The following is a 23,928-nucleotide window of genomic DNA, read 5'->3' as shown; positions in this document are numbered from 1 at the left end:
ATGAGAAAATTCTGCCATACCGACATAATGTAAACTCAGCCTTAAATGCAGTAGCAGCAACTGGTATCAGGCTGTCATGTATGTATATTTTACACTTCAGTATTCTGGGGAATGGCACTTCACTGGAATTATACTGTATGCATAAGACTTTAGCCTAATTTGCAGGGACTAGCAACAGGCTTTTTAATAACACTTAATTTATTTATGTTAAACGTTTTTTGCTGGCATGTAAAATCGTTTAATTTTCTGAGGTACTGGGTGAAAAAATGTTTGGGCACTATTTTTTCCACTTGGCAGTCGTTTTTCTTTAATTTATGACAGTTTACTGATCTCTCTCACTGTTGTGTATGAGGGGGAGGGGCCTTTTTTTGGCGCTTTTGCTACGCATCAAAAAATTCAGTCAGAAGTTTATTGTCTTCCCTGCATGATCCGGTTCATCTCTACAGAACTCAGGGGTCTTCAAAAGTTGTTTTGAGGGAGGTAATCACTCACAGCAGAGCTGTGAGATTGTAGTTGACTGTGATAAAAAACATTTATTTCTGTATTTTTTTTTTTTTTTTTTTTCTGCTATCAGGGTTAATTATCCTTTGCTAATGGGAGCAATCCTTTGCTAAAAGTGTATTTTTTACAAAGATTTGATGCTATAACTTTTCAGTTTATCAATTTTCAACTGTCATAACTTTTTCTGTGCTTCTTATAGGCACAGTACGTTTTGCATATTATAGTAAATTACTTGAAAAGTATTTCCAAGTTGCTAGTTTATTTGCTAGTGTGTTAAACATGTCTGATTCAGAGGAAGATATCTGTGCTATATGTGCTAAAGCCAAAGTGGAGCCCAATAGAAATTTATGTACTAACTGCATTGATGCTACTTTAAATAAAAGTCAATCTGTACAAATTGAACATATTTCACCAAACAACGAGGGGAGAGTTATGCCGACTAACTCGCCTCACGTGTCAGTACCTGCATCTCCCGCTCGGGAGGTGCGTGATATTATAACGCCGAGTACATCTGGGCGGCCATTACAAATCACATTACAGGATATGGCTACTGTTATGACTGAAGTTTTGGCTAAATTACCAGAACTAAGAGGTAAGCGTGATCACTCTGGGGTGAGAACAGAGTGCGCTGATAATATTAGGGCCATGTCAGATACTGCGTCACAATTTGCAGAACATGAGGACGGAGAGCTTCATTCTGCGGGTGACGGTTCTGATCCAAACAGACTGGATTCAGATATTTCAAATTTTAAATTTAAGCTGGAAAACCTCCGTGTATTACTAGGGGAGGTGTTAGCGGCTCTGAATGATTGTAACACAGTTGCAATACCAGAGAAATTGTGTAGGTTGGATAAATATTTTGCGGTACCGTCGAGTACTGACGTTTTTCCTATACCTAAGAGACTTACTGAAATTGTTACTAAGGAGTGGGATAGACCCGGTGTGCCGTTCTCACCCCCTCCAATATTTAGAAAGATGTTTCCAATAGACGCCACCACACGGGACTTATGGCAAACGGTCCCTAAGGTGGAGGGAGCAGTTTCTACTTTAGCTAAGCGTACCACTATCCCGGTGGAGGATAGCTGTGCCTTTTCAGATCCAATGGATAAAAAGTTAGAGGGTTACCTTAAGAAAATGTTTGTTCAACAAGGTTTTATATTGCAACCTCTTGCATGCATTGCGCCTGTCACGGCTGCAGCAGCATTTTGGTTTGAGTCTCTGGAAGAGACACTTGAATCAGCTCCATTAGATGAGATTACACACAAGCTTAAAGCCCTTAAGTTAGCTAACTCATTTATTTCGGATGCCGTAGTACATTTAACTAAACTTACGGCTAAGAATTTCGGATTCGCCATTCAGGCGCGCAGAGCACTGTGGCTAAAATCCTGGTCAGCTGATGTTACTTCTAAATCTAAATTGCTTAATATTCCTTTCAAAGGGCAGACCTTATTCGGGCCCGGGTTGAAAGAAATTATCGCTGACATTACAGGGGGTAAAGGCCATGCCCTGCCTCAAGACAGAGCCAAACCTAAGGCTAGACAGTCTAATTTTCGTTCCTTTCGTAATTTCAAAGCAGGAGCAGCATCAACTTCCTCTGCACCAAAACAGGAAGGAGCTGTTGCTCGCTACAGACAAGGCTGGAGACCTAACCAGTCCTGGAACAAGGGCAAGCAGGCCAGGAAACCTGCTGCTGCCCCTAAGACAGCATGAATCGAGGGCCCCCGATCCGGGAACGGATCTAGTGGGGGGCAGACTTTCTCTCTTCGCCCAGGCTTGGGCAAGAGATGTCCAGGATCCCTGGGCGTTAGAGATCATATCTCAGGGATACCTTCTGGACTTCAAATCCTCTCCCCCAAGAGGGAGATTTCATCTGTCAAGGTTGTCAACAAACCAAATAAAGAAAGAGGCGTTTCTACGCTGCGTACAAGATCTTTTATTAATGGGAGTGATCCATCCGGTTCCGCGGTTGGAACAAGGACAAGGGTTTTACTCAAATCTGTTTGTGGTTCCCAAAAAAGAGGGAACTTTCAGGCCAATCTTGGATTTAAAGATCCTAAACAAATTCCTAAGAGTTCCATCGTTCAAAATGGAAACTATTCGGACAATTTTACCCATGATCCAAAAGGGTCAGTACATGACCACAGTGGATTTAAAGGATGCTTACCTTCACATACCGATTCACAAAGATCATTACCGGTATCTAAGATTTGCCTTTCTAGACAGGCATTACCAGTTTGTAGCTCTTCCATTCGGATTGGCTACGGCTCCAAGAATCTTCACAAAGGTTCTGGGTGCTCTTCTGGCGGTACTAAGACCGCGAGGAATTTCGGTAGCTCCGTACCTAGACGACATTCTGATACAAGCTTCAAGCTTTCAAACTGCCAAGTCTCATACAGAGTTAGTACTGGCATTTCTAAGGTCGCATGGATGGAAGGTGAACGAAAAGAAGAGTTCTCTCTTTCCACTCACAAGAGTTCCCTTCTTGGGGACTCTGATAGATTCTGTAGAAATGAAGATTTACCTGACAGAAGACAGGTTAACAAAGCTTCAAAATGCATGCCGTGTCCTTCATTCCATTCAACACCCGTCAGTAGCTCAATGCATGGAGGTGATCGGCTTAATGGTAGCGGCAATGGACATAGTACCCTTTGCACGCCTACATCTCAGACCGCTGCAATTGTGCATGCTAAGTCAGTGGAATGGGGATTACTCAGACTTGTCCCCTACTCTGAATCTGGATCAAGAGACCAGAAATTCTCTTCTATGGTGGCTTTCTCGGCCACATCTGTCCAGGGGGATGCCATTCAGCAGGCCGGACTGGACAATTGTAACAACAGACGCCAGCCTACTAGGTTGGGGCGCTGTCTGGAATTCTCTGAAGGCTCAGGGACTATGGAATCAGGAGGAGAGTCTCCTACCAATAAACATTCTGGAATTGAGAGCAGTTCTCAATGCCCTTCTGGCTTGGCCCCAGTTGACAACTCGGGGGTTCATCAGGTTTCAGTCGGACAACATCACGACTGTAGCTTACATCAACCATCAGGGAGGGACAAGAAGCTCCCTAGCAATGATGGAAGTATCAAAGATAATTCGCTGGGCAGAGTCTCACTCTTGCCACCTGTCAGCAATCCACATCCCGGGAGTGGAGAACTGGGAGGCGGATTTCTTAAGTCGTCAGACTTTTCATCCGGGGGAGTGGGAACTTCATCCGGAGGTCTTTGCCCAAATACTTCGACGTTGGGGCAAACCAGAGATAGATCTCATGGCGTCTCGACAGAATGCCAAGCTTCCTCGTTACGGGTCCAGATCCAGGGATCCGGGAGCGGTTCTGATAGATGCTTTGACAGCACCTTGGACCTTCGGGATGGCTTATGTGTTTCCACCCTTCCCGATGCTTCCTCGATTGATTGCCAGAATCAAACAGGAGAGAGCATCAGTGATTCTAATAGCGCCTGCATGGCCACGCAGGACTTGGTATGCAGATCTAGTGGACATGTCATCCTGTCCACCTTGGTCGCTACCTCTGAAACAGGACCTTCTGATCCAGGGTCCCTTCAAACATCAAAATCTAATTTCTCTGAAGCTGACTGCTTGGAAATTGAACGCTTGATTTTATCAAAACGTGGTTTTTCTGAGTCAGTTATTGATACCTTAATACAGGCTAGGAAGCCTGTTACCAGAAAGATTTATCATAAGATATGGCGCAAATACTTATATTGGTGCGAATCCAAGAGTTACTCATGGAGTAAGGTTAGGATTCCGAGGATATTGTCTTTTCTACAAGAAGGTTTAGAAAAGGGTTTATCCGCTAGTTCCTTAAAGGGACAGATTTCAGCTCTGTCCATTCTTTTACACAAACGTCTGTCAGAAGTTCCGGACGTTCAAGCTTTTTGTCAGGCTTTAGCTAGGATCAAGCCTGTGTTTAAAACTGTTGCTCCACCATGGAGTTTGAACTTAGTTCTTAAGGTTTTACAGGGTGTTCCGTTTGAACCCCTTCATTCCATTGATATCAAGCTGTTATCTTGGAAAGTTCTATTTTTAATGGCGATTTCCTCGGCTCGAAGAGTCTCTGAGTTATCCGCCTTACATTGTGATTCTCCTTATCTGATTTTTCATTCAGACAAGGTAGTTCTGCGTACTAAACCTGGGTTCCTACCTAAGGTGGTCACTAACAGGAATATCAATCAAGAGATTGTGGTTCCATCTTTGTGTCCTAATCCTTCTTCGAAGAAGGAACGTCTGCTACACAATCTAGATGTAGTCCGTGCCCTGAAATTTTATCTACAGGCAACTAAGGATTTTCGACAAACGTCTTCCCTGTTTGTTGTTTATTCTGGTCAGAGGAGAGGTCAAAAAGCTTCGGCTACCTCTCTCTCTTTTTGGCTTCATAGCATAATTCGGTTAGCCTATGAGACTGCTGGACAGCAGCCTCCTGAAAGAATTACAGCACATTCTACTAGAGCTGTGGCTTCCACTTGGGCCTTTAAGAATGAGGCTTCTGTTGAACAGATTTGCAAGGCTGCAACTTGGTCTTCTCTTCATACTTTTTCCAAATTTTACAAATTTGACACTTTTGCTTCTTCGGAGGCTGTTTTTGGGAGAAAGGTTCTTCAGGCAGTGGTTCCTTCCGTATAAAGATCCTGCCTGTCCCTCCCGTCATCTGTGTACTTTAGCTTTGGTATTGGTATCCCAGAAGTAATGATGACCCGTGGACTGACCACACTTAACAGGAGAAAACAAAATTTATGCTTACCTGATAAATTCCTTTCTCCTGTTGTGTGTTCAGTCCACGGCCCGCCCTGTTTTTTATGGCAGGTAAAAAAATTTTGAATTATACTCCAGTCACCACTACACCCTTTGGCTTCTCCTTTCTCGTTGGTCCTTGGTCGAATGACTGGAGGTGACGTAGAGGGGAGGAGCTATATAGCAGCTCTGCTGGGTGAATCCTCTTGCACTTCCTGTTGGGGAGGAGTTAATATCCCAGAAGTAATGATGACCCGTGGACTGACCACACTACAGGAGAAAGGAATTTATCAGGTAAGCATAAATTTTGTTTTTCAGAGAAAAATTGAACGTAAAAGTAGATAAAATAAAGTTTTATGAGGAATTTTGACTCTTTAGCCCATTTAACCAACCTATTGATTTAGAATTAATTGGCTATCGGTCTTTATGTGACTAATAAAAGGTGTTCCTGTGTTTCTATTCTTTTTCCCATCTAGTAGATGATGACCTTGAAGAAGATAATGAAGATAATTTATTAAGTAAAACTGGCAACTTATTGGCTACTTCAAGTTATCTCCCAAAGGGTATCTTACAGGTAATACACTTGCTAAATGTTAAAAAAAAAAAATTGTTTCATTACATTTGTCTGAAAATGATAAGCCCACCTTGAAGAAAACATGAATAAACAAATGCATGCAACAAAAAAATAATCATCAATGCCTTTATGTGGTTAAAAGGCTTAAAAAATTTTTAATAACTATATAGCAAAGTCTTTCGTCAGTTTTAACTGAAATTTTACCTAAAAACATATTGAAAACACTACAATTTGATTTGTATTTTCTGAAGTTATCAGTGCCAGGTTCTCCTTATTAAATTCCCTCTCCCCTGGGAGAGTCTTTATTCCATTTAAGGATATTAAAGGGACACTAAACATAAAAAAATTATTTCATGATTCAGGTAGAGCAGTGATTTTTAACCTTTTTTTTGCCGTGGCACACTTTTTTACATAAAAAAATCCTGTGGCACACCACCATCCCAAAATTTTAAAAAAATCACACATTGTAGCCTAATACAGCATATATATATACATATACACACAAACACACACATACTGTATGTATTGTGCTGTTATGCCACGCCTCCTACAAACTACCCCTGCACTGGGAGTAAAAAACAAGCAAAGTTTAAAAAATATGTCACACTGTTGTCAGTCTGCCGTGGCACACCTGAGGATCTCTCACGGCACACTAGTGTGCCACGGCACACTGGTTGAAAAACACTGAGGTAGAGAATATAATTTTAAACAACATTCCAATTTACTTATATTATCTAATTTGCTTCAGTCTTTAGATATCCTTTGTTGAAGAAATATTGATGCACATGGGTGAGCCAATCACACGATGCATCTATGTGCAGCCACCAATCAGTAACTACTGAGCCTATCGAGATATGCTTTTCAGCAAAGGATACCAAGAGAATGAAGCAAATTAAATAATAGAAGTAAATTAGAATATTGTTTAACATTGCATGCTCTTTCTAAATCATGAAAGAAAAAATTTGGGTTTCATGTCTCTTTAACCCCTTCGTGACCAGAGCACTTTTCCATTTGTTGACTGTCTGGGACCAAGGCTATTTTTACATTTCTGCGTTGTTTGTGTTTAGCTGTAATTTTCCTCTTACTCATTTACTGTACCCACACATATTATATACCATTTTTCTCGCCATTAACCCCTTAACGACCAAGGACGTACGCCACACGTGCTCAAAAAAAATACAGTTAATGACCGAGGATGTGTGGCGTACGTCCTTGGTCTGGAAAGCAGCTGGAAGCGATCCTGCTCGCTTCCAGCTGCTTTCCGGTTATTGCAGTGATGCCTCGATATCGAGGCATCCTGCAATAACCCCCCTTGGCCATCCGATGCAGAGAGAGACACTCTGTGGCCCTCTCTGCACCGGACATCGGTGGCCGGTATCGATGGTGGGTGGGAGCAAGTCTGGGAGGCGGGTGGGCGGCCATCGATGTGCCGAGTGGAGGGGGGCGGGACAGACGGGAGCGCGCGCGTGCACGGCGGGCGGGCGCGTGCACGGGGTGGGAGCGTGAGGGAACTGCTACACTGCAGAAAAAAAAGGGTTCTGGAAGGGGTGGGGGGTTGGTCTTGGGGGGGGGGAAGCTACACTACAGAAAAGGTCAATAAAAAAAACAAAAAAAAACATACTTACTTACTTACTGCCAGTACCCAAGATAGCGCCCATTAAGGTAGAGGGGGAGGGTTAGAAAGCTATTTGGTGGGGGATCAGTGAGGTTGGGGGCTAAGGGGGATCCTACACAGCAGCATATGTAAATATGCCAAAAAAAAACAAAACAAATATAGCTTTTATTTTAGTACTGGCAGAGTTTCTGCCAGTACTTAAGATGGCGGGGACAATTGTGGGGTGGGGGAGGGAAGAGAGCTGTTTGGGAGGGATCAGGGGGTCTGATGTTTTAGGTGGGAGGCTGAGCTCTACACTAAAGCTAAAATTAACCCTGCAAGCTCCCTACAAGCTACATAATTAACCCCATCACTGCTAGCCATAATACACGTGTGATGCGCAGCGGCATTTGGCGGCCTTCTAATTACCACAAAGCAACGCCAAAGCCATATATATGTGCTATTTCTGAATAAAGGGGATCCCAGAGAAGCATTTACACCCATTTGTGCCATAATTGCACAAGCTGTTTGTAAATGATTTCAGTGAGAAACCTAAAATTCTGAAAAATTTAACTTTTTTTTAATTTGATCGCATTTGGCAGTGAAATGGTGGCATTAAATATACCAAAATGGGCCTAGATCAATACTTTGGGATGTCTACTAAAAAAAAATATATACATGTCAATGGATATTCAGAGATTCCTGAAAGATATTAGTGTTCTAATGTAACTAGCGCTAATTTTGAAAAATAATGGTTTGGAAATAGCAAAGTGCTACTTGTATTTATGGCCCTATAACTTACAAAAAAAGCAAAGAAGATGTAAACATTGGGTATTTCTAAACTCAGGACAAAATTTAGAAACTATTTAGCATGGGTGTTTTTTGGTGGTTGTAGATGTGTAACAGATTTTGGGGGTCAAAGTTAGAAAAAGTGTGTTTTTTTTCCATTTTTTCCTCATATTTTATAATTTTTTTATAGTAAATTATAAGATATGATGAAAATAATGGTATTTTTAGAAAGTCCATTTAATGGCGAGAAAAACGGTATATAATATGTGTGGGTACAGTAAATGAGTAAGAGGAAAATTACAGCTAAACACAAACACCGCAGAAATGTAAAAATAGCCTTGGTCCCAAACGGACAAAAAATGGAAAAGTGCTGTGGTCATTAAGGGGTTAAACGGACTTTCTAAAGATACCATTATTTTCATCATATCTTATAATTTACTATAAAAAATATATATAAAATATGATGAAAAACTCTGACCCCCAAAATCTGTTACACTTCTACAACTACCAAAAAAACTCCTATGCTAAAAAGTTTCTAAATTTTATCCTGAGTTTAGAAATACCCAATGTTTACATGTTCTTTGCTTTTTTTGAAAGTTATAGGGCCATACGTACAAGTAGCACTTTGCTATTTTCATTACATTGGAACACTGATATCTGTCAGGAATCCCTGAATATCTCTTGACATGTGTGTATGTGTATATTTATATATATATTTAGATATATATATATAGATAGATAGATAGATATATAGATATATATTTAGTAGACAACCCAAAGTATTGAGCTAGGCACATTTTGGTTTATTTCATGCCACCATTTCACCGCCAAATGTGATCAAATAAAAAAATAGTTACATTTCTCCAACATAGGTGTGTCCGGTCCACGGCGTCATCCTTACTTGTGGGATATTCTCTTCCCCAACAGGAAATGGCAAAGAGCCCAGCAAAGCTGGTCACATGATCCCTCCTAGGCTCCGCCTACCCCAGTCATTCTCTTTGCCGTTGTACAGGCAACATCTCCACGGAGATGGCTTAGAGTTTTTTTAGTGTTTAACTGTAGTTTTTATTATTCAATCAAGAGTTTGTTATTTTGAAATAGTGCTGGTATGTACTATTTACTCAGAAACAGAAAAGAGATGAAGATTTCTGTTTGTATGAGGAAAATGATTTTAGCAACCGTCACTAAAATCCATGGCTGTTCCACACAGGACTGTTGAGAGCAATTAACTTCAGTTGGGGGAACAGTGAGCAGTCTCTTGCTGCTTGAGGTATGACACATTCTAACAAGACGATGTAATGCTGGAAGCTGTCATTTTCCCTCTGGGATCCGGTAAGCCATGTTTATTACGATTGTAAATAAGGGCTTCAAAAAGGGCTTATTAAGACTGTTGACTTTTTTTTTTGGGCTAAATCGATTGATTATTAACACATATTTAGCCTTGAGGAATCATTTTATCTGGGTATTTTGATATAATAATATCGGCAGGCACTGTTTTAGACACCTTATTCTTTGGGGCTTTCCCAAAGCATAGGCAGAGCCTCATTTTCGCGCCGGTGTTGCGCACTTGTTTTTGAGAGGCATGGCATGCAGTCGCATGTGAGAGGAGCTCTGATACTTAGAAAAGACTTTCTGAAGGCGTCATTTGGTATCGTATTCCCCTTGGGGCTTGGTTGGGTCTCAGCAAAGCAGATACCAGGGACTGTAAAGGGGTTAAAGTTCAAAACGGCTCCGGTTCCGTTATTTTAAGGGTTAAAGCTTCCAAATTTGGTGTGCAATACTTTTAAGGCTTTAAGACACTGTGGTGAAAATTTGGTGAATTTTGAACAATTCCTTCATGTTTTTTCGCATTTGCAGTAATAAAGTGTGTTCAGTTTAAAATTTAAAGTGACAGTAACGGTTTTATTTTAAAACGTTTTTTGTACTTGTTATCAAGTTTATGCCTGTTTAACATGTCTGAACTACCAGATAGACTGTGTTCTGAATGTGGGGAAGCCAGAATTCCTATTCATTTAAATAAATGTGATTTATGTGACAATGACAATGATGCCCAAGATGATTCCTCAAGTGAGGGGAGTAAGCATGGTACTGCATCATTCCCTCCTTCGTCTACACGAGTCTTGCCCACTCAGGAGGCCCCTAGTACATCTAGCGCGCCAATACTCCTTACTATGCAACAATTAACGGCTGTAATGGATAATTCTGTCAAAAACATTTTAGCCAAAATGAACACTTATCAGCGTAAGCGCGACTGCTCTGTTTTAGATACTGAAGAGCATGACGACGCTGATATTAATATTTCTGAAGGGCCCCTAACTCAGTCTGATGGGGCCAGGGAGGTTTTGTCTGAGGGAGAAATTACTGATTCAGGGAACATTTCTCAACAAGCTGAACCTGATGTGATTGCATTTAAATTTAAGTTGGAACATCTCCGCATTCTGCTTAAGGAGGTATTATCCACTCTGGATGATTGTGACAAGTTGGTCATCCCAGAGAAACTATGTAAAATGGACAAGTTCCTAGAGGTGCCGGGGCTCCCAGAAGCTTTTCCTATACCCAAGCGGGTGGCGGACATTGTTAATAAAGAATGGGAAAGGCCCGGTATTCCTTTCGTCCCTCCCCCCATATTTAAAAAATTGTTTCCTATGGTCGACCCCAGAAAGGACTTATGGCAGACAGTCCCCAAGGTCGAGGGAGCGGTTTCCACTTTAAACAAACGCACCACTATACCCATAGAGGATAGTTGTGCTTTCAAAGATCCTATGGATAAAAAATTAGAAGGTTTGCTTAAAAAGATGTTTGTTCAGCAGGGTTACCTTCTACAACCAATTTCATGCATTGTCCCTGTCGCTACAGCCGCATGTTTCTGGTTCGATGAGCTGATAAAGGCGGTCGACAGTGATTCTCCTCCTTATGAGGAGATTATGGACAGAATCAATGCTCTCAAATTGGCTAATTCTTTCACCCTAGACGCCACTTTGCAATTGGCTAGGTTAGCGGCTAAGAATTCTGGGTTTGCTATTATGGCGCGCAGAGCGCTTTGGTTGAAATCTTGGTCGGCTGATGCGTCTTCCAAGAACAAGCTACTTAACATTCCTTTCAAGGGGAAAACGCTGTTTGGCCCTGACTTGAAAGAGATTATCTCGGATATCACTGGGGGTAAGGGCCACGCCCTTCCTCAGGATCGGCCTTTCAAGGCAAAAAATAAACCTAATTTCTTCTGTTATGTGTGATCAGTCCACGGGTCATCATTACTTCTGGGATATTATCTGCTCCCCTACAGGAAGTGCAAGAGGATTCACCCAGCAGAGTTGCTATATAGCTCCTCCCCTCTACGTCACCTCCAGTCATTCTCTTGCACCCAAAGACTAGATAGGAGGTGTGAGAGGACTATGGTGATTATACTTAGTTTTTAGAACTTCAATCAAAAGTTTGTTATTTTACAATAGCACCGGAGCGTGTTATTACCTCTCTGGCAGAGTTTGAAGAAGAATCTACCAGAGTTTTTCTTATGATTTTAACCGGAGTAGTTAAGATCATATTGCTGTTTCTCGGCCATCTGAGGGAGGTAAAAACTTCAGATCAGGGGACAGCGGGCAGTTGAATCTGCATTGAGGTATGTAGCAGTTTTTATTTTCTGAATGGAATTGATGAAAAGATCCTGCCATACCGTTATAATGAACATGTATGTATACTCTACACTTTAGTATTCTGGGGATGGTATTTCACCGGAATTACTCTGTAAAAGTACATTAAACCTTTTAATAGGTTTTTTTCATGTTAAACGTTTTTGCTGGAATGTAGAATCGTTTGCATTAATGAGGTACTGAGTGAATAAATATTTGGGCATTATTTTTCCACTTGGCAGTTTGCTTGTTTTAATTATGACAGTTTCGTTTCTCTCTCACTGCTGTGTGTGAGAGGGAGGGGCCGTTTTTGGCGCTCTTTGCTACGCATCAAACTTTCCAGTCAGTTACTCTTGTATTTTCTGCATGATCCGGTTCATCTCTAACAGAACTCAGAGGTCTTCAAACTTCTTTGAAGGGAGGTAGATTCTCTCAGCAGAGCTGTGAGACTTATATAGTGACTGTGATTTAATAACGTTGCTCTGTAATTTTTATGTTTAAAATTTAATTAGTGTTATTTTACTAATGGGAACAAGCCTTTGCTAAAAAGTTGTGTTGTTTTTAAAGTGTGATGCTATAACTGTTTTTCAGTTCATTATTTCAACTGTCATTTAATCGTTTAGTGCTTCTTGAGGCACAGTACGTTTTTGTTAAATAAGATTGTAACCGAGTTGCATGTTTTTTGCTAGTGTGTTAAACATGTCTGATTCAGAGGAAGATACCTGTGTCATTTGTTCCAATGCCAAGGTGGAGCCCAATAGAAATTTATGTACTAACTGTATTGATGCTACTTTAAATAAAAGCCAATCTGTACAAATTGAACAAATTTCACCAAACAGCGAGGGGAGAGTTATGCCGACTAACTCGCCTCACGTGTCAGTACCTGCATCTCCCGCCCGGGAGGTGCGTGATATTATGGCGCCTAGTACATCTGGGCAGCCATTACAGATAACATTACAAGATATGGCTACTGTTATGACTGAAGTTTTGGCTAAATTACCAGAACTAAGAGGCAAGCGTGATCACTCTGGGGTGAGAACAGAGTGCGCTGATAATTCTAGGGCCATGTCTGATACTGCGTCACAGCTTGCAGAGCATGAGGACGGAGAGCTTCATTCTGTAGGTGACGGTTCTGATCCAAGCAGATTGGATTCAGATATTTCAAATTTTAAATTTAAATTGGAAAACCTCCGTGTATTACTGGGGGAGGTCTTAGCGGCTCTTAACGATTGTAACACTGTTGCAATACCAGAGAAAATGTGTAGGTTGGATAAATACTTTGCGGTACCGGCGAGTACTGACGTTTTTCCTATACCTAAGAGATTAACTGAAATTGTTACTAAGGAGTGGGATAGACCCGGTGTGCCGTTCTCACCCCCTCCAATATTTAGAAAGATGTTTCCAATAGACGCCACCACACGGGACTTATGGCAAACGGTCCCTAAGGTGGAGGGAGCAGTTTCTACTTTAGCTAAGCGCACCACTATCCCGGTGGAGGATAGCTGTGCTTTTTCAGATCCTATGGATAAAAAATTAGAGGGTTACCTTAAGAAAATGTTTGTTCAACAAGGTTTTATATTGCAACCCCTTGCATGCATCGCGCCGATTACGGCTGCGGCAGCTTTTTGGATTGAGTCTCTGGAAGAGAACCTTAGTTCAGCTACGCTGGACGACATTACGGACAGGCTTAGAGTCCTTAAACTAGCTAATTCATTCATTTCGGAGGCCGTAGTACATTTAACCAAACTTACGGCTAAGAATTCAGGATTCGCCATTCAGGCACGTAGGGCGCTGTGGCTAAAATCCTGGTCGGCTGATGTAACTTCAAAGTCCAAATTACTTAATATACCTTTCAAGGGGCAAACTTTATTTGGGCCCGGTTTGAAAGAAATTATTGCTGACATTACAGGGGGTAAGGGCCACGCTCTACCTCAAGACAAAGCCAAAGCTAAGGCTAGACAGTCTATTTTTCGTCCCTTTCGGAATTTCAAAACAGGAACAGCATCAACTTCCACTGCACCAAAACAGGAAGGAGCTGTTGCTCGTTACAGACAAGGCTGGAAACCTAACCAGTCCTGGAATAAGGGCAAGCAGGCCAGGAAACCTGCTGCTGCCCCTAAGACAGCATGAACCGAGGGCCCCCGATCCGGGACCGGATCTAGTGGGGGGCAGACTCTCTCTCTTCGCCCAGGCTTGGGCAAGAGATGTCCAGGATCCCTGGGCGCTAGAGATCATATCTCAGGGATACCTTCTAGACTTCAAATTCTCTCCCCCAAGAGGGAGATTTCATCTGTCAAGGTTGTCAACAAACCAAATAAAGAAAGACGCGTTTCTACGCTGTGTACAAGATCTATTATTAATGGGAGTGATCCATCCGGTTCCGCGGTCGGAACAAGGACAAGGGTTTTACTCAAACCTGTTTGTGGTTCCCAAAAAAGAGGGAACTTTCAGGCCAATCTTGGATTTAAAGATCCTAAACAAATTCCTAAGAGTTCCATCGTTCAAAATGGAAACTATTCGGACAATCTTACCCATGATCCAAAAGGGTCAGTACATGACCACAGTGGATTTAAAGGATGCTTACCTTCACATACCGATTCACAAAGATCATTACCGGTATCTAAGGTTTGCCTTCTTAAACAGGCATTACCAGTTTGTAGCCCTTCCATTCGGATTGGCTACGGCTCCAAGAATCTTCACGAAGGTTCTGGGTGCCCTTCTGGCGGTACTAAGACCGCGAGGAATTTCGGTAGCTCCGTACCTAGACGACATTCTGATACAAGCTTCAAGCTTTCAAACTGCCAAGTCTCATACAGAGTTAGTTCTGGCATTTCTAAGGTCGCATGGATGGAAAGTGAACGAAAAGAAGAGTTCTCTCTTTCCTCTCACAAGAGTTCCATTCTTGGGGACTCTTATAGATTCTGTAGAAATGAAGATTTATCTGACAGAAGACAGATTAACAAAGCTTCTAAATGCATGCCGTGTCCTTCATTCCATTCAACTCCCGTCAGTAGCTCAATGCATGGAGGTGATCGGCTTAATGGTAGCAGCAATGGACATAGTACCCTTTGCACGCCTACATCTCAGACCGCTGCAGTTGTGCATGCTGAGTCAGTGGAATGGGGATTACTCAGATTTGTCCCCCACTCTGAATCTGGATCAAGAGACCAGAAACTCTCTTCTATGGTGGCTTTCTCGGCCACATCTGTCCAGGGGGATGCCATTCAGCAGGCCGGACTGGACAATTGTAACAACAGACGCCAGCCTACTAGGTTGGGGCGCTGTCTGGAATTCTCTGAAGGCTCAGGGACAATGGAGTCAGGAGGAAAGTCTCCTGCCAATAAACATTCTGGAATTGAGAGCAGTTCTCAATGCCCTTCTAGCTTGGCCCCAGTTAAAAACTCGGGGGTTCATCAGGTTTCAGTCGGACAACATCACGACTGTAGCTTACATCAACCATCAGGGAGGGACAAGAAGCTCCCTAGCAATGATGGAAGTATCAAAGATATTTCGCTGGGCAGAGTCTCACTCTTGCCACCTGTCAGCAATCCACATCCCGGGAGTGGAGAACTGGGAGGCGGATTTCTTGAGTCGCCAGACTTTTCATCCGGGGGAGTGGGAACTTCATCCGGAGGTCTTTGCCCAAATACTTCGACGTTGGGGCAAACCAGATATAGATCTCATGGCGTCTCGCCAGAACGCCAAACTTCCTCGCTACGGATCCAGATCCAGGGATCCGGGAGCGGTTCTGATAGATGCTTTGACAGCACCTTGGAACTTCAGGATGGCTTATGTGTTTCCACCCTTCCCGCTGCTTCCTCGATTGATTGCCAAAATCAAACAGGAGAGAGCATCAGTGATTCTAATAGCACCTGCATGGCCACGCAGGACTTGGTATGCAGATCTAGTGGACATGTCATCCTGTCCGCCTTGGTCTCTACCTCTAAGACAGGACCTTCTGATACAGGGTCCATTCAAACATCAAAATCTAACTTCTCTGAAGCTGACTGCTTGGAAATTGAACGCTTGATCTTATCAAAGCGTGGTTTTTCTGAGTCGGTTATTGATACCCTGATACAGGCTAGGAAGCCTGTTACCAGAAAGATTTACCATAAAATATGGCGTAAATACCTATACTGGTGTGAATCCAAAGATTACTCCTGGAGTAAGGTTAGGATTCCTAGGATATTGTCCTTTCTACAAGAAGGTTTAGAAAAGGGTTTATCGGCTAGCTCATTAAAGGGACAGATCTCAGCTCTGTCCATCTTGTTACACAAGCGTCTGTCAGAAAATCCAGACGTCCAGGCATTTTGTCAGGCTTTAGCTAGGATCAAGCCTGTGTTTAAAACTGTTGCTCCGCCATGGAGTTTAAACTTAGTTCTTAACGTTTTACAGGGTGTTCCGTTCGAACCCCTTCATTCCATTGATATAAAATTGTTATCTTGGAAAGTTCTATTTTTAATGGCTATTTCCTCGGCTCGAAGAGTCTCTGAATTATCAGCCTTACATTGTGATTCTCCTTATCTGATCTTTCACTCAGACAAGGTAGTTCTGCGTACTAAACCTGGGTTCTTACCTAAGGTAGTCACTAACAGGAATATCAATCAAGAGATTGTTGTTCCATCCTTGTGTCCAAATCCTTCTTCAAAGAAGGAACGTCTTCTACACAATCTGGATGTAGTTCGTGCCCTCAAGTTCTACTTGCAGGCAACTAAGGATTTTCGACAAACGTCTTCCCTGTTTGTCGTGTACTCTGGTCAGAGGAGAGGTCATAAGGCTTCGGCTACCTCTCTCTCCTTCTGGCTTCGTAGCATAATTCGTTTAGCCTATGAGACTGCTGGACAGCAGCCTCCTGAAAGAATTACAGCTCATTCTACTAGAGCTGTGGCTTCCACTTGGGCCTTTAAGAATGAGGCCTCTGTTGAACAGATTTGCAAGGCTGCAACTTGGTCTTCGCTTCATACTTTTTCCAAATTTTACAAATTTGACACTTTTGCTTCTTCGGAGGCTATTTTTGGGAGAAAGGTTCTTCAGGCAGTGGTTCCTTCTGTATAATGAGCCTGCCTATCCCTCCCGTCATCCGTGTACTTTTGCTTTGGTATTGGTATCCCAGAAGTAATGATGACCCGTGGACTGATCACACATAACAGAAGAAAACATAATTTATGCTTACCTGATAAATTCCTTTCTTCTGTTGTGTGATCAGTCCACGGCCCGCCCTGTTTTTTAAGGCAGGTAAATATTTTTTTTAAATTATAATTCAGTCACCACTACACCCTTGGCTTCTCCTTTCTCGTTGGTCTTTGGTCGAATGACTGGAGGTGACGTAGAGGGGAGGAGCTATATAGCAACTCTGCTGGGTGAATCCTCTTGCACTTCCTGTAGGGGAGCAGATAATATCCCAGAAGTAATGATGACCCGTGGACTGATCACACAACAGAAGAAAGGAATTTATCAGGTAAGCATAAATTATGTTTTTCGTCCCTTTCGTAGAAACGGACCAGCCCAAAGTGCTACGTCCTCTAAGCAAGAGGGTAATACTTCTCAAGCCAAGCCAGCTTGGAGACCAATGCAAGGCTGGAACAAGGGAAAGCAGGCCAAGAAACCTGCCACTGCTACCAAGACAGCATGAAATGTTGGCCCCCGATCCGGGACCGGATCTGGTGGGGGGCAGACTCTCTCTCTTCGCTCAGGCTTGGGCAAGAGATGTTCTGGATCCTTGGGCGCTAGAAATAGTCTCCCAAGGTTATCTTCTGGAATTCAAGGGACTTCCCCCAAGGGGGAGGTTCCACAGGTCTCAGTTGTCTTCAGACCACATAAAAAGACAGGCATTCTTACATTGTGTAGAAGACCTGTTAAAAATGGGAGTGATTCATCCCGTTCCATTAAGAGAACAAGGGATGGGGTTCTACTCCAATCTGTTTATAGTTCCCAAAAAAGAGGGAACGTTCAGACCAATCTTAGATCTCAAGATCTTAAACAAGTTTCTCAAGGTTCCATCGTTCAAGATGGAAACCATTCGAACTATTCTTCCTTCCATCCAGGAAGGTCAATTCATGACCACGGTGGATTTAAAGGATGCGTATCTACATATTCCTATCCACAAGGAACATCATCGGTTCCTGAGGTTCGCATTCCTGGACAAACATTACCAGTTCGTGGCGCTTCCTTTCGGATTAGCCACTGCTCCAAGGATTTTCACAAAGGTACTAGGGTCCCTTCTAGCTGTGCTAAGACCAAGGGGCATTGCTGTAGTACCTTACTTGGACGACATTCTGATTCAAGCGTCGTCCCTTCCTCAAGCAAAGGCTCACACGGACATTGTCCTGGCCTTTCTCAGATCTCACGGATGGAAAGTGAACGTGGAAAAGAGTTCTCTATCTCCGTCAACAAGGGTTCCCTTCTTGGGAACAATAATAGACTCCTTAGAAATGAGGATTTTTCTGACAGAGGCCAGAAAAACAAAACTTCTAGACTCTTGTCGGATACTTCATTCCGTTCCTCTTCCTTCCATAGCTCAGTGCATGGAAGTGATCGGGTTGATGGTAGCGGCAATGGACATAGTTCCTTTTGCACGCATTCATCTAAGACCATTACAACTGTGCATGCTCAGTCAGTGGAATGGGGACTATACAGACTTGTCTCCGAAGATACAAGTAAATCAGAGGACCAGAGACTCACTCCGTTGGTGGCTGTCCCTGGACAACCTGTCACGAGGGATGACATTCCGCAGACCAGAGTGGGTCATTGTCACGACCGACGCCAGTCTGATGGGCTGGGGCGCGGTCTGGGGATCCCTGAAAGCTCAGGGTCTTTGGTCTCGGGAAGAATCTCTTCTACCGATAAATATTCTGGAACTGAGAGCGATATTCAATGCTCTCAAGGCCAGCTAGCGAGGGCCAAGTTCATACGGTTTCAATCAGACAACATGACAACTGTTGCGTACGTCAACCATCAGGGGGGAACAAGGAGTTCCCTGGCGATGGAAGAAGTGACCAAAATCATTCTATGGGCGGAGTCTCACTCCTGCCACCTGTCTGCTATCCACATCCCAGGAGTGGAAAATTGGGAAGCGGATTTTCTGAGTCGTCAGACATTGAATCCGGGGGAGTGGGAACTCCATCCGGAAATCTTTGCCCAAGTCACTCAGCTGTGGGGCATTCCAGACATGGATCTGATGGCCTCTCGTCAGAACTTCAAAGTTCCTTGCTACGGGTCCAGATCCAGGGATCCCAAGGCGGCTCTAGTGGATGCACTAGTAGCACCTTGGACCTTCAAACTAGCTTATGTGTTCCCGCCGTTTCCTCTCATCCCCAGGCTGGTAGCCAGGATCAATCAGGAGAGGGCGTCGGTGATCTTGATAGCTCCTGCGTGGCCACGCAGGACTTGGTACGCAGATCTGGTGAATATGTCATCGGCTCCTCCTTGGAAGCTACCTTTGAGACGAGACCTTCTTGTTCAGGGTCCGTTCGAACATCCGAATCTGGTTTCACTCCAGCTGACTGCTTGGAGATTGAACGCTTGATCTTATCGAAGCGAGGATTCTCAGATTCTGTTATCGATACTCTTGTTCAGGCCAGAAAGCCTGTAACTAGAAAGATTTACCACAAAATTTGGAAAAAATATATCTGTTGGTGTGAATCTAAAGGATTCCCTTGGGACAAGGTTAAGATTCCTAGGATTCTATCCTTCCTTCAAGAAGGATTGGAAAAAGGATTATCTGCAAGTTCCCTGAAGGGACAGATTTCTGCCTTGTCTGTGTTACTTCACAAAAAGCTGGCCGCTGTGCCAGATGTTCAAGCCTTTGTTCAGGCTCTGGTTAGAATTAAGCCTGTTTACAAACCTTTGACTCCTCCTTGGAGTCTCAATTTAGTTCTTTCAGTTCTTCAGGGGGTTCCGTTTGAACCCTTGCATTCCGTTGATATTAAGTTATTATCTTGGAAAGTTTTGTTTTTAGTTGCAATTTCTTCTGCTAGAAGAGTTTCAGAATTATCTGCTCTGCAGTGTTCTCCTCCTTATCTGGTGTTCCATGCAGATAAGGTGGTTTTACGTACTAAACCTGGTTTTCTTCCAAAAGTTGTTTCTAACAAAAACATTAACCAGGAGATTATCGTACCTTCTCTGTGTCCGAAACCAGTTTCAAAGAAGGAACGTTTGTTGCACAATTTGGATGTTGTTCGCGCTCTAAAATTCTATTTAGATGCTACAAAGGATTTTAGACAAACATCTTCCTTGTTTGTTGTTTATTCCGGTAAAAGGAGAGGTCAAAAAGCAACTTCTACCTCTCTCTCTTTTTGGATTAAAAGCATCATCAGATTGGCTTACGAGACTGCCGGACGGCAGCCTCCCGAAAGAATCACAGCTCATTCCACTAGGGCTGTGGCTTCCACATGGGCCTTCAAGAACGAGGCTTCTGTTGATCAGATATGTAGGGCAGCGACTTGGTCTTCACTGCACACTTTTACCAAATTTTACAAGTTTGATACTTTTGCTTCTTCTGAGGCTATTTTTGGGAGAAAGGTTTTGCAAGCCGTGGTGCCTTCCATTTAGGTGACCTGATTTGCTCCCTCCCTTCATCCGTGTCCTAAAGCTTTGGTATTGGTTCCCACAAGTAAGGATGACGCCGTGGACCGGACACACCTATGTTGGAGAAAACAGAATTTATGTTTACCTGATAAATTACTTTCTCCAACGGTGTGTCCGGTCCACGGCCCGCCCTGGTTTTTTTAATCAGGTCCGATAATTTATTTTCTTTAACTACAGTCACCACGGTACCATATGGTTTCTCCTATGCAAATATTCCTCCTTAACGTCGGTCGAATGACTGGGGTAGGCGGAGCCTAGGAGGGATCATGTGACCAGCTTTGCTGGGCTCTTTGCCATTTCCTGTTGGGGAAGAGAATATCCCACAAGTAAGGATGACGCCGTGGACCGGACACACCGTTGGAGAAAGTAATTTATCAGGTAAACATAAATTCTGTTTTTTCACAATTTTAGGGTTCTCACTGAAATTATTTGCAAACAGCTTGTGCAATTATGGCACAAATGGTTGTAAATGCTTCTCTGGGATCCCCTTTGTTCAGAAATAGCAGACATATATGGCTTTGGCGTTGCTTTTTGGTAATTAGAAGGCCGTTAAATGCCGCTGCGCACTACACGTAACCCTCCCCCCGCTACCTATGTGCCGCCATCTTGGGTATGATCCTTAGTTTTTCCCATTGATGGCAATGGTTGCTGCGCGCGCGCGTCCCACACAGGCCCACCCACCAACTATGATCCATTGGTGGGTGGGCCTGCATCGGTTTGTAAAAAATTGGTATTGCAGGATGCCTCAATATCAAGGCATCATTGCAATGCCATAAAAGCGGCTGGAAGCGATCCTGATTGCTTCCACCGCTTGAAAGACCAGAGGACGCGCCAGGAACGTCCTTGGTCATTAAGGGTGTTTTTTTGTAGGACGTTCCTGACACGTGAAGGGGTTAAAGCTCAAAAAGAAAATGCTCTAATATGTTAGATATTTGTATTATTACTCTTTTGCTTGTATATAACAGAGCAGCAAGGCACTACTGATAGTTTGCTGATCGCATTTGGTCAGCCAATAAAAAAAAGACATCTATACCTGTAGCCATCAATCACCAGCTAGCTCCCAGTCGCGTAGCATATGTACGTATTATTTTTTCAGCAAAGGATATACAAAGAGAACAAAGTACATTTGAAAATAGAATTGAATTTAAAATTAAATGCTTTTTCTTAATCATACAAGCTTAATTTTGACTTATCCCTTTAATTATTTTCTATGGGAGACAATTTGCTGGGACTTTCAGGTTCAACCCTTTTATTTTACAGAATTTAGTGAAGTCTGCCCCTTTCAGGATATATGCCCTGCAGTATCTAAATGCCTGCAGACAAGGGGGCAGCTAGTGTTGAGAGTCTCTCACTTTGCACCATCTGTTAGTGGTTACATAAGTGCAGTTATTTGTGTGTTTTCTTTTTTGAGTAAAGTCATAATAAAAAATAATAATGGGATGTTGTATTTATTTGTTCTGCTTAAGTAAATCAATGTAAAAATGCTTTGCATGTTGTGCGTTTACTTTCATGCTTTTGATAAATCCATTTTCAGGTTTAAAAAAAATAATCTACATATTCTTTCTTTTTAGATCAGAAAGTGTTTAAATGCTAATCACGAAAGACCGTCAGAAGGGCCGCTTACATCTGTACAGTTTCATCCTTTGGCACAAGTTATCATGACAGCTGGACTAGACCGAGCCATATCTTTGTTTCAGGTAAACCTCATTATACATTAAACTAACTGAAACCGACTTGGCCTGGATGTGATGCGTTGGTTTTTGGCACTCAGCACTCTGGTAGATTTTCATTTTCATTTATGCACTTGATACTGAATGTATTATCAGGATTGCTGGCGCTGAATAATTCATTTCAAAGGACATAACATTTTACCAAAAAAAATTGTTAGAGCATTTTACTATTGCTCTATTGCATGCATAACTGCTGCGAACAGGTTAAACACACAGTTAAAGTCAGCTCCAGAGCCGCTATGCACTACTATGAGCTAACTGAACAGATCTCGTAAGCCAATGACAAGAGGCTTATGTGTGTAGCCACTAATTGGCAGCTAGCTTCCCAGTAAGTCGTGCTCTGCCACTCCTAAGCCTACCCAGATATGCTTTTCAACAAATGATACCAGGAGAAACAGAAAACTATCTTGAAATTACTTGCTCAGGCTAAACTATTAAAACTTAATTTTGACATGCTCACTTAAAATTCCACCCCCTATATGCAGCTACGCATGATAATGGAGTAAGTCACGTGCACACGCATCTTCCATTCTGCACATGTGGTGAGCATATGGTTGTGCACACAGTTTACTCCAGTATCAGGACTGATTGATGTTCTCTGGAGGTAGTGAGCTAACAGGGTTAAGTTTTTTAATTGTCTGTGTTTTTTTTTTTTTTTTCTTTTTTTTGAGCCAAAAATCTTCTTGAGCAAATGAAACGCACTAAGATCTAGATTTGCACAGATATTAGTGTGTTTCATTTGCTCAAGAAGATATTCGGCTTAGAAAAGAGTCAAATAACGCAAACAACCCAGCAGTGAACAAAACTGCATGTCTCTATTGAAAAATGTTTTTAAATTGCATGCTCTATCTGAATCATGAAAGTCATTTTGACTTTACTGTTCCTTTAAGAAGCAGTTCCTGCTTCTTTTATCCTCCACCTCAGAGGTGGCAGAGATAAATCAAGCAAGCTCATGGTGATTGATAGGCCCTGCTTTCACGTGACTGGATGTGCAAGAATAGGGAGCAGGAGTGCACAAAAGAGCTCTTGTGCAATCCTAAATGTTACCAAGCAATGCTGCGTTGCCATTGGCAATTGCAGGCGGACAGGTTCTCCACTTGAGAACTTATCTGCCTGCAGCTCGATAAATTTTCCCATGACCATATTTTAGGTAAACGCTGCATTATTGTAGTTTAAAACAAAATAATAAGACTAGATTTGTGCATTGGGCCTTTTCGATCAATGCTGAATGCAGAAGTATGCGACTTTCGTGATGTTCAGATGTTTTGGGGATGCATTTTGCCAAAATGCTTCTTGTGAAAGTGAAACGCACTATGGTCTGGATTTGGACAGATCTTAGTGTGCATCACTTTCACAAGAAGAAATTCGGCTCCAAAAAGATCCAAACATCACGAATGTCCGCCTACTTCTGCATTTGGCATTGAAAATGCTGAATGCACAAGTCTAAATAAGACATTATTGTCCAGCTCTACGGAATTTGGCAAAACTGAATGCTCTTGAAAGAAATATAAACTTGTGGATAGGCTGTCAATTACATTTGATTTTTTTTTCTTCTTCAGGTGGATGGAAGATTAAATCCAAAAATCCAAAGCATTCATTTGGAAAAATTTCCAATTTTCAAAGCCCAGTTTACTGCTGATGGGGAGCAGGTTATAGCTACTGGAGTCCGAAGTAAAATGTTCTACGTGTACGACATGATGGGCGGAAACATCATTCCCGTTCCTAAAATAAGAGGCAATGTTTTTTTTATTTATATTTGTAAGGGTAACCAAATGTGTTTTTTTT

General features: G+C 42.5%; 1 protein-coding gene across 3 annotated transcripts in view; it reads left to right on the top strand.

Moving 5' to 3' along the window:
• UTP18 (UTP18 small subunit processome component) overlaps positions 1-23,928 on the top strand; it is a gene marked incomplete in the record, with an annotated part of 140,710 nt that overhangs the window by 38,810 nt on the left and 77,972 nt on the right. For 2 of the 3 annotated variants that reach the window (XM_053708355.1, XM_053708347.1), the window contains 3 exon segments: positions 5,721-5,818; positions 21,985-22,110; positions 23,703-23,878. In XM_053708355.1, the coding sequence (XP_053564330.1) occupies positions 5,721-5,818; positions 21,985-22,110; positions 23,703-23,878 (400 nt within the window). 3 annotated transcript variants of the gene reach the window in all.

Source organism: Bombina bombina, chromosome 1 (assembly GCF_027579735.1).
Source record: "Bombina bombina isolate aBomBom1 chromosome 1, aBomBom1.pri, whole genome shotgun sequence".
NCBI lineage: Eukaryota > Metazoa > Chordata > Amphibia > Anura > Bombinatoridae > Bombina > Bombina bombina.
This window is presented reverse-complemented; position numbering and strand designations above follow the sequence as displayed.